The following is a 12,256-nucleotide window of genomic DNA, read 5'->3' on the forward strand; positions in this document are numbered from 1 at the left end:
ATAAAAAATATATTTAAACAAAAATATAAAATTGAATTATCAATTTTTAGTAAATTAATGAGACATAGAATATTTGATTTCATGATAATTAATTACCTTTTTCATTAATATTTTTATCAATTATTGAAATAATTAAAATAATTAGAATATTTATTGGAATGCCAATAATGTGCTCCACAAATGGCTGCCACTTTTTTGGCGGTTGAGGATCCAAATTGTAAATTGAAGGATATTTTATACTCTTTCTATATATAGACCACTATCGAAAGCATTAGAAACACACAAGTTGCATAATTTTGGAAGTCATGGACAGTGGTGAGTACTCTCCTTTATTTGAAACAAAAAAGGGAAGAGGAAGAGTTATCTATAGGCTCTTTTCAATCTCATTATTTGTAGCCATATGCTTCATCTGGCTCTACAGATTCACTCACATCATAACCCAACAAGAAGATGATGGAGGAAAATGGGCTTGGATTGGTTTGCTTGCTTCTGAACTATGGTTTGGTTTTTATTGGATTCTCACTCAAGCTCTCAGATGGAACCTTGTCTTCAGACATCCTTTCAAGGATAGGCTCTCCCAACGGTACCTTTTATTTTCATATATCCAATCTTATCATTCTCTCTGAAAAAAAATATGTATGTGTCTGTGTCTGAAACTGGTTATGTTTAATTTAAGTTTATAAACTTCATTTTTTATCCTCTATTTTTGAGCAGATATGAAGATATGTTACCAGAAGTAGACATATTTGTGTGTACGGCAGATCCAGAGATTGAGCCACCAATAATGGTGATAAACACGGTATTATCTGTGATGGCTTATGATTATCCAACAGAGAAGCTTAGTGTGTATCTATCGGATGATGGTGGATCAGATGTTACATTCTATGCTATGTTAGAGGCTTCTGAGTTTGCGAAACATTGGTTACCATTTTGCAAGAAATTCAAAGTTGAACCTAGGTCACCTGCTGCATATTTCAATACAATTATTGACTCATCCTCACATTTTCAAAGTGACACTGATTTTGATAATGACTTGGTGGCTATCAAGGTATGTTTAACTAATCCATTATTATCTCAATCTATGATTTATTTGTTAGAGTATCAATTTGAATTATTATGGCGATGAAAAAATCTTAGAACATACTAAACGATAAGGGATATATATTATTTTATATATTTATATGTGGTTTCTTAAATTTGATTCTTTTGGACAAACAAGGTTCCCTAAGTGACATAATTATTATTACAATATAATATTTTCCTATAATTTGACATTAATTTAGTAAGGGTTAATAGGCATTTACACCCCTGTAATGTTAGCGAATTTTGCTTTTTCCCCCTCCGTTTTCAAAAGTAGGTTTTGGCAACGGTTTTTTCAAAAAAATCGTTGCCAAAACCTGCCTTTGGCAACGGAGGGGGAAAAACAAAATTCAGAAACATTACAGGGGTGTAAATGTCTATTAACCCATTTAGTAATTATTATATTTTAAAATTTTCATATTTTTGTAAGTAAATAATGTCACTTTTATATTAAAAAAATTATAATAACTAAATAATAATATTATAATCTTCATTTTTATAATTGATCGACTCTATAATAATAATAATAAAAATAAATAAAATAAATATTTGGTTTCAGTATCCGGCATATCTAAAACGATCATCCGAGTTTAATCAAAACAATCCTATACAACTCAAATTTAGTAATTAGATCAACCGATCATCCGACCACCATTTGCACAAAAAAGACAATAGATCGATTGATTTCAATCGAATTGTTAAAATTTGTTCGAATTTCTTCGTCACAATGTTTCAATAAGAAATCGTATTGTTGTCACTGTCAAGAGACATGGATTAAGCATATGAGAGTGAGAACCAACTGATATAAGCTTAGCCTGCACTCATTTGAACTATGTCATGTTAAAATATTATTCATCGGATGTGGAGTGAGTTGGACAAATTAATTACAATTGAAATTGAATTAATAATATATTGATTTATATTTAGATAAATTTATATAAAATTAACTTAAATTAAATTATTAAATCAGTTTTATAAAAAAACTTAATATTTTTAATTTTAATAGAATTAATTTTTAAAATAAAATCAATTTTATATTCTCTTTTTTCTTCTGTATTGTAGAAATTGTACACCGAAATGAAAAATCGAATTGAGGATGCAACAAAGTTGAAAAGGGTACCCAAAGAAGTACGTTTAAATCATATAGGATTTTCTCAATGGGATTCATATTCATCTCGACGTGACCATGACACCATTCTTCAAGTAAATTGCTTATAGTTCAATTTACTTCATTAGCCTTTTCATTATTTTTGTGACTTATGATTGTTTATACAATATTTTTCTTTTATTTACTAGATACTACTTCATAAAAAGGATCCTAATAACTCAAAAGATGTAGATGGTTTCATTTTACCAACTTTGGTGTATTTAGCTCGTGAGAAGAGGCCTCAATATCACCACAACTTCAAAGCTGGAGCTATGAATTCTTTGGTATATATACAAAATAATGCATTATTTATTTACTTTTTGGGATATATATGATGTTTATTTGATTATATATTTGTATGTTATCAAAAATAGATAAGGGTGTCTTCAATTATCAGCAATGGAAGAGTGATTCTAAATGTTGATTGTGACATGTACTCAAACAATTCAGAATCTATAAGAGATGCTCTTTGTTTTTTCATGGATGAAAAGAAAGGTCATGAAATTACTTATGTACAATTTCCACAGACCTTTGAGAATGTCACAAAGAATGATTTATATGCAAGTGCTCTTCTAGCATGGAGCAATGTGAGTTATTTCTTGTATCAACAGTTGCATAAGTTAGAGATTTAACTACAAGTATATTAGATGATTTATACTTGTAATTTTGTATATGTGTGAAGGTGGAGTACCGTGGTGCAGATGGTTGTGGTGGTCCTATGTACATAGGAACTGGATGCTTTCACATGAGAGAGACTCTTTGTGGAATGAAGTTTTATGATGAATATAGGCATAAATGGAAGAGTGAAGATGACTTATTCAAAGAAACAAATTTGCAAGAAATAGAAGAAAAATCAAAGGATCTTGCAAGTTGCTCGTATGAGGAAAATACACAATGGGGAAAAGAGGTCATTTATACATACTCTCTCTTTTACACACATATATTATATGGTTAAGGTGATTAGGGATCTTAGAAAAAAGCACAATTGTGACTAACCGTTCATGAATTATTAACATGCTAATCAAAACTGGATTGGACTGGCCATTTTAATTGATTGGATTGGAAATTGAAATTCTAACCAATTTGTTTGGACTTAAAAATTGACATGCAGAAGAACTTGGATTTAAACTGGAAAACCGATAAAAAACCAAAAAACAGGCGATTTAGGCAATTTTAAGGGTTGAACCAGATTTTTCTTTTGATTTATAAAAATATGATAAAAAAAAGTTATTTTGAATCAAAATAATGTATTATTTAATTTTCTTTTTCCTTCTTCAATCACTCTATAGTATACATTATCGTAGAAAAATCAAAGTAAAAACTATTTTAAATTCTTTTGTTATTCTCTATTCATTTGAAGAATTGAAGTGAATTTAATATAATAATATATAATACATAGATACGATAAAATACAGTTCAACACATAGAAAATGACCCGACAATAACGTGAACAAAGAATTGATAAAGTGATTATTATTATTATTGTTATTATTATTATTATTATTATTATTATTATTATTATTATCTAACCTATTAAAAATAAAAAGGCTATAAATAATTAAACAAAAACTATTAAGTATCAATTATTAAAATATTATCAATAACTTTTTGGCATATTTAGTGCTCAAGTCCCTTAACTTAATTTAATGTTCTGCTTCGGTCCTTTAATTAAAAAATGCTAAAAATTAGTCCCTTAACTTTACTTTTGTTATCCTATTTAATCCCTTTCGTCAATTTATGACAAAGAAAACGTTAAGTTATGATGTCGTGGATGTCCATTAAGGTTCAAGGGAAAATGTGACTCAACATTTATACTGTAAAGTAGGGTTTCCACTTAAGTTGTTGCCATAAAGATGGAAACACTACTTTATAGTACAAATGTTAAGTCATATTTGGACCTTAAGCCTTTGTATACATATACAAGGCACCAGCATTTAACATATTTTTTTGTTAAAAATTGACAAAAAGGACCAAATAGGATAACAGAAGTAAAGTTAAGGGACTAACTTGTAGTATTTTTTAGTTAAGGGATTAAAGCAGAACATTAAATTAAGTTAAGGGACTAAAATATATTAAGCCTATTTTTTTTACTATTTAAAAATATAATTATTTTTATGTGTTCTTATATATAATAAAAAATATTTATTAATATATAACCGATTCAACCCCAGTTAAATCTTAAAGGCCCGTTTGGTGCACAGGATAAAAGACATGATAGGATATCTGTATCATATCCTCTCTTAATCCAGTGTTTGCGGATACAACATGATAAGATAAATTAATCCTGAAACTTAACCTATCCTACCTCCGTAGTTCAAATTGTTATCCTGAATATGAGTTAGGTTAGAATCCGACAGGATAACATAAGAAAATGATTTACTATTTTATCTTTATAAAATGTAATTTAAAATAAAAAATTAAATATAAAAAATATAAATAAAAATTAATATGATATTAAATTAAAAATATTAATAATTAATTTAATAAAATAAAAAAATAAAATATTTAAAAATAAAATAATTATTAAAATTTAAAAAATATAAATAGTAATTTTATTTTTTATCAAATTAAATATATGTTCTTGCAAGGGTAATTTTACCATTTACACATACACACACACACACACACACACACACACACACACACACACACACACACACACACACATATATATATATATATATATATATATATATATATATATATATATATATATATATATATATATATATATATATATATATATATATATATATATATATATATATATATATATATATATATGGGGACGACTCAAGTGAGAACACTTGTTATTATGAGAAATGAGAACAATGAATCACGACCATTAAATTTTGATTTTGTTGATTTTAATGAACTGGATTGGTTTCTATTTCTATGTTGATTTAAAATAAATACTAAGGATCATAGAAAGAGAAACCAATCCAATCCATTAAAATCAACAAAATCAAAATTTAATGGTCGTGATTCATTGTTCTCATTTCTCATAATAACCAAGTGTTCTCACTTGAGTTGTCCCCTAAATAATATATATATATATATATATATATATATATATATATATATATATATATATATATATATATATATATATATATATATATATATATATATATATATATATATATATATATATATATATATATATATATATATGGGGACGACTCAAGTGAGAACACTTGGTTATTATGAGAAATGAGAACAATGAATCACGACCATTAAATTTTGATTTTGTTGATTTTAATGGATTGGATTGGTTTCTCTTTCTACGTTGATTTAAAATAAATATTAAGGATCATAGAAAGAGAAACCAATCCAGTCCATTAAAATCAACAAAATCAACATTTAATGGTCGTGATTCATTGTTCTCATTTCTCATAATAACCAAGTGTTCTCACTTGAGTCGTCCCCATATATATATATATATATATATATATATATATATATATATATATATATATATATATATATATATATATATATATATATATATATATATATATATATATATATATATGAAATTGGGTTTAATCTCATTTCTTGAACTTGTCCCCTCGCTCTTGGATAAGGAGCAGGGCCCTATTAGGTGCTTATGTGTAATAGGGTTTCGCAAAGTGGCCAACTGACCTCTTTGGGGTCTTTGAATGTTTTCATTATCTTTTCCTCAATTTGATGTTTCTGATCTAATTTATTTCTCTTACATTAGCTACTGGGTTGCTCCGGGGTCATGGGTTTTACTTGATGCAGGCTTGTGATGGTCGTTGAGGTTGCCTCCTTTGAGGTGTAGTTTCCGTTTATATTCGGCTGGCTGTGTACTGTTTGTTTTGTTCTCTTTTTTGTTTTTTCTCACTGTTTGTCTTTGTGTTTCTTCTCTTTGGGAAGGTGTTTGTTATTTGGATGTACTACTACTACTTCTGTTAGTTATGTAATTTTTATTTTTTTCTATTATATATATATATTTATTTATTTTCTATTAGAAAAATTAATAGGTAGAACCATTCTTAACCTTGATATTGTAGCAAAATATAACATGTGCAACCGATGTAGGTGATTACAATTGAACATAGAGTTTAGAACTATGATGTTGTAATTAAATTTAATTGGTAATAATTATTTTGAATTGCAGATGGGTTTAAAATATGGGTCTCTAGTGGAGGATGTGACAACAGGTTTGTCCATTCAAATCAACGGATGGAAATCAGTATATTATATTCCAGCTAGAAAGGCTTTTTTGGGTCTAGCTCCAACTTCTTTACTTCAAGTCCTTATTCAACATAAGAGATGGTCTGAGGGGGACTTACAAATTTTACTTTCTAAGTATAGTCCTGTGTGGTATGCTTTTGGGAAGATTAGTTTTGGCCTTCAAATGGGATATTGTGTTTATTGCTTATGGGCACCGAACTGCTTAGCTATTTTATATTACTATATCATTCCTTCACTATATCTGCTTAAAGGAATCCCCTTGTTTCCAGAGGTAACAAAACAATTCATTTTCTAAACTATTTACTTTTTAGGTGTTTAATATGCCATTGGTTGAATTTTCAGGTGTCAAGTTTGTGGTTCATACCATTTGCTTATGTTATAATTGGAGAAACTACTTATAGTTTATTCGAGTTTCTTTTGTGTGGAGGAACATTTAAAGGATGGTGGAATGATCTAAGGATATGGTTGTACAAGAGAACAACCTCTTATCTTTATGCATTTAGTGACACTATCTTGAAGCTTTTTGGTTTTTCAAATTCAGTCTTTATAATTACAAGTAAGGTTTCAGAAGAAGAAGTTGCCAAGCGGCATGATAATGAAATTATGGAGTTTGGAACATCTTCACCAATGTTTACTATATTAGCAACACTAGCATTGTTCAATTTATTTTGTTTTCTTAATGTTTTGAAGAATGCAGTCCTAAGGGGAGGTGGCTTTGAAGCACACAAGAAAATTGGATTGCAAGTTATTTTGTGTGGCTTTTTGGTTCTTATTAATGTGCCTTTATACCAAGGCATTTTCTTAAGGAAAGATAGTGGCAAATTGCCAAATTCTCTTGGCATGAAATCAACAATGTTGGCTCTAGCTTTAGCTCTCTCCTTCAGCTATGCATGACAAAAATAAAAACTTGTACGTTTATGTGTTTTCAATTAAAAGCTTATTATTAATATTGGATATGCCATTTTGCTATTTTGTTTTATCTTCTGTTAGTTTAAGATTTATGTGTTTTTATTTTATATAAACAAATTCAAAAAGTTGAATCAGTATATAAAAGTTAATTGTTTGTTTTCTCTTAGTAAACACAATTATACAAGAAATTGGAGATTGGAGTAGTCATTAGGAGCAGGATCGGACTAAGAGGAAGGCCAATAAAACTATTGTTTTGGACTTCAAAAAAATTTCTAGTTAGTACTCATATACTATTTAGTATTTTTTTAGTTAATACTCTTTCTGAAATAATAATTGCTTCTTTTTTGGTAATAGAAATAATAATTGCTTTAATAGAAATGAGTTTGTTCTTAAACAAGTGCAATTAATTCTAATTTTACCCTAAAATTAATTATGTGTACATAATTTTCAAGTTATTATCTCTAGAAATAAGGGTATGTTGAAAGTATATTTTAGAAAAGAAAAAAAGGTTTAAAATAACTTTGAAAAATATTCATAGGTTAAAGATGATCAAATCTTTTTAATCTATTATTTCTCTAATTGTGTCTAATTGCTATAATTGTTTCTCTAATATCACAATGGATTAATAAATTAATTAAGACCAATGTCTTGACTTGTAATCTTCTCCTTTGATCACAATACCCTTATATCTCAGGTGAATTTGTGATTAAAAGAGATTTTACATAGTATAATTCATAATATAATAAATAGATAAAAACAATATCTCTAAAATTATGATTTATTGAAAAATTAAATTATATAGAAGTTTAACAATTATGGTTAGTAATTAATTGACACTTCGAACCATTTCATACATTCTCAATAAAAAAAAAACATTAAGAACAAATCTATATAATAAGAAAATAAATGTGTCTAATTAAGCTTATATTGTCCTTTGCTTAAAAAATAACACCTTATTGTTTTAGGGTTAATTTGAGTCTAAAAATAGCTTTTTGTGACTAAATTAAGGGCCAGTTTGTTTCAGCTTTAAAAAAATGGATTTTTCCTTTGTATTCTTGAAAATAGATTTTCTAATACCGTTTTTCAAAATATTACAAGTTTTTTGATATTCGTTTTTTCTAAAATGAAACACTTAATTTGACATCCTATAACATAAACATACATAATTGAAGACCGAAACTCAGTCAAAATCATAATTTTTTCAAAAAGTTATATTTTAAAAATGATTTTTATGAAAATCTATTTGAAATAGCTTCAAAATTAAGTGATTTTTTGAAATTTTGATATCCAAATTTTTTTTCCATAAATAGATGAAATACCTAAAATCACATTTTAAGAATAACTATTCAAACAAAATTTTTATTTGAAGCTTTTATAAAAAGTTTGTTTGTAAAAAAAATTTGCACAAAATTTGATAACACTATAAAAATCATTTTTAAAAAAAGCCAAAACAAACGGGCCCTAAGATTTGGCTCTATTGAAACTAATGTTTTGATCATGTTTGTCTTACCCAATGCCTACTTACATTGCATTGTTGGTAACAAATTAAAATGTAACCAAAGTCTAACTTTATCATCACTCCCAATGCTAAACTGAACCACCCTCTGTCCCAACACTCTTTATTTTTCTCATTTCACTTCTCACTTTTTGCCCCAACGCAAACTGAACCATTCTTTTTCTCCTATCACTTCTCACTTACCTTCTCCCTCCAAACCCATATTTCATTTCACAAAGAACCTTCATTTCCTTCATTTTCTCCATTTTCCTCATGTAATCATCTGCAGATTTTTCAAACACCATGGCAAGACCTCTAGAGAGAGTTATTGATATAAACGATGAAAAGGAACATTAGAAAGTTGTCGTTAAAATCCTCCACAAATGGAGTGTGCTATCTGTTGTACCCCAATTTTTGACCATTGAGATCCAACCATATTTTAAATATTAGGATCATCATTATCATCATAATCATCATGCATTTATTATTTGCTAACAAAAATACAAAAAAATTATTGTTTGTTGCTTGTGCCCCAAGACAGGTGACTGATTAGGAAGAGGCTAGGCAAACTAGGGTTTTGAGGCCCACGAGGGAATTCAACAGTTTTATATGATTAAAATGATTCTCTAATCAATACCAAGATCCAAGGATGGCTCCAATTAGGGTTTTTGACCTAATTCCACTAGAGGGTTGACTTTTAATTAGGACATGGTTCCAAGACTCAAACTATGATTCAAAGGCATTCAAATTAACATCATAGTCCATTCATATCATTCATTTGAAGAGGAGACATTGATTCATTTGGAAATCACAAAACTGCAATTCATTTGGAAAAAGTCAACTATGCAAGTCAACCTTTGACTTTTGAGAAAAATGGTCAACTATGGACTTTTAAAGATCCAAATCATCATCATATGGATATTGAAGACATTTGATCAAAGAAAATTCAAAGAATTCATCAAGAATAAAAAAGTCAACAAAAGTCAAAATTAGGGTTTTAAGTGAATTTTGACCTAATTTTGGGAACTCCAAATTTTGCCTACAAACTCAAAAATCTCCAAACATGAAAGTTGTAGATCTTGACAAAACAAACAACTTATCATAATGCAAGTTTTGGCTAAAAGTGATTATTTTCAGAGATTTTGGATTAAGAAGGTTTATGTCTAAAAAACTTAGAAAAATTCTAAGTGTTTTCACCTAGTTTTTTCTTAACTTTATGGCCTTTTTTCTCCATGATCCAAAAAGAGTTTGAGGAAACTTTCAACAAGTGAATTGAAGTATGTAGCAAGGAATTTCCAAACAGACCACTAGCATGAAAATCCATGGCTTGATCAATGCGATTTGATTTTATGAAGAAGGCACCATGAACACTTGAATTCAAGAATGAAGAGATGAAGAAGTTATGAACCAAAACCATTTCAAATGCAAAGATTCCTTTCTTGCAGCCCATATAACCTGTTCAAATCACCATAATCATAAGACTACACTTGCTTTTGAGCTATAATCCAAGTGTTTAAGACATTATCCAAGTGATCATTCCATTAATGGCATAAAGATCACACTTCCATTTTGATAAAGAGGCTTTATGCATAAAGTCCACTCTCCGTGAGCCTCTCCCATGTCTCCTCTACACCAAAAGCAAGTTAAACATCATAAGCAAGCCTCTACAACTCAGAATAAAGTCATGGAAGCATGCTTGAGTTTGTACATTCCATAGGAAAACCAAAAATCTCATTTCTTCACAAATAAGAAAGGTGGTACAAGAGTCACATGTGAGCTTCAAACTTCTGAATTTTTTCCCTCCACAAACCCTAATCCTTTCCTATAAATAGAGGGCATTGGCCATTGCATCAAACACACCAGAATTCTCCAAGTCACTACCTCACTTGAAATTCTCATTTTCCAATCTTTGCATTTTCATAGTGATTTTGAGTTCCACAAGTTCTGGGTGTCAGCCAAAGGTTTAGACAACTTCTAAACATCATTTAGAAGCTGTCCATACCTTCCTCAACCTCCCAAAGGTTCCCTAACAAAAAATCATATTTTTCCTCCATTAAAGCTTCATTCAAGCTCATAACTTACCAAAATCAAAACCAAACACTTCCATACCAAATTAACCTTCCAAATAGCTTCTAATAATCACATAGAAGCTATACAAAACCATAAAACCCTACCAAACCCATCAAACAGAAATTCACCATCTCACCACCATTAAAAAAGCTCATAGAACCATAACTTGCCATCTTCAATTTTTCCCTTGTATTTTGAGGACTTTTGATTCACATACCTTCTATATTGTAAATGGAAGCTATTCAAATGCTTACCTTGATATGTAACACCTAGAACATTGAGTTATAAGAATAACTTTTTTTGTGTGTAGGTGGGTTCGTGTTTGAAGAAGGAGAAGTGCTCATTCCAATTTGGTTGTCCAGAAAGTAACCTTAGGGATCATTGAAGCTACTTAAATCAAAAGGAACATTCTGGAACAGCCTAAGGCACAATTCAGAGCTCCATTTTTTAGAGGTAAGAAACTTGAATTCGAGCTCTAATATTTAGGTATCAATTGTTACATTTATTGTTACCAATTTGCTTAGAAGAATGTAGGGAACAATAGCCCTAAGGTTTTAGGGCTTGATTTCATATTTTAAGAGTTTAATTTAAAAATTAGTTTTTAGGGTTCATCAATGAATCTCATAAATTCTCACGTTTTATTGTGTTTTAGTTGTTGTTAATTACATGGTTGAGTTCGTGTTTAAAAATGGAACAGAATGCACTTTCACTTTGTTCAATTTGGTTAAGATTTGAAGGATTTGTGTTTTGGCCATGGATGATGTTGTTGTGTTCAACGAAGAAGATGAAGTTGCTGGGAATTTTGAATTCCATTTAGCGTGCATTTTTAAAATATATTGAATGGTGTGTGTTTGCTAAACGACTATATTGTTTCAGCACACTTGGTTCCCACTCATGTACCTAGCACTTTATGACCCTCTAGGTTTAGGGTTCGAATCCCCCTCGCCCCAGACCTTTTTTCCTATTTTTTAGTTTTCCAAACTTACTTGTGTTCAAATAAAATCAATTGAAGTCATCTCCTTGACACCACACTCGCGCAGTAGAGTTGGCTGTAGTTTTGTGCATAGTATTCTAGGTCCTTAGTTCAAGCCTTAGTTGGACCATTTCTATTTTTTTTAAACTTGTTTATTTTGGTTTTTTACACAACTTCAAAAAATCATAAAAAATAGAAAATTAATGGTTTTTAATCCTTTCTTTTTTGTGTGATTTATTTATTTTGTGTATTTTTACATTATGTTAAAAAATCCAAAAACTATTTAATATTTCTTCATTTAAAAATTAACTCAAAGACATGCATTTTCTCATTTTTGATTGTTTAAGTTTGTTGTTTTTGT

General features: G+C 29.0%; 1 protein-coding gene across 1 annotated transcript; it reads left to right on the forward strand.

The window, feature by feature from the left end:
* The first annotated feature begins 249 nt into the window (after positions 1–249).
* LOC131635940 (cellulose synthase-like protein E1) lies at positions 250–7,547 on the forward strand. Its single transcript, XM_058906577.1, has 8 exons — positions 250–583; positions 715–1,048; positions 2,143–2,283; positions 2,377–2,511; positions 2,602–2,814; positions 2,910–3,134; positions 6,372–6,719; positions 6,791–7,547. Exons 1-8 carry the CDS (start codon positions 306–308, stop codon positions 7,340–7,342), a joined length of 2,226 nt encoding a protein of 741 aa, XP_058762560.1. The 5' UTR covers positions 250–305; the 3' UTR covers positions 7,343–7,547.
* Positions 7,548–12,256: the final 4,709 nt, after the last annotated feature.

The sequence above is a fragment of the Vicia villosa genome, unplaced genomic scaffold (assembly GCF_029867415.1).
Source record: "Vicia villosa cultivar HV-30 ecotype Madison, WI unplaced genomic scaffold, Vvil1.0 ctg.001596F_1_1, whole genome shotgun sequence".
Taxonomy (NCBI): Eukaryota; Viridiplantae; Streptophyta; class Magnoliopsida; order Fabales; family Fabaceae; genus Vicia; species Vicia villosa.

Coding starts and splice junctions, on each gene's coding strand:
- LOC131635940 (XM_058906577.1), top strand. CDS start 306: ATGGACAGTGGTGAGTACTCTCCTTTATTTGAAACAAAAAAGGGAAGA. Junction 2,284..2,376: donor ACCATGACACCATTCTTCAA/GTAAATTGCTTA, acceptor TTTATTTACTAG/ATACTACTTCATAAAAAGGA. Junction 3,135..6,371: donor ATACACAATGGGGAAAAGAG/GTCATTTATACA, acceptor TTTGAATTGCAG/ATGGGTTTAAAATATGGGTC.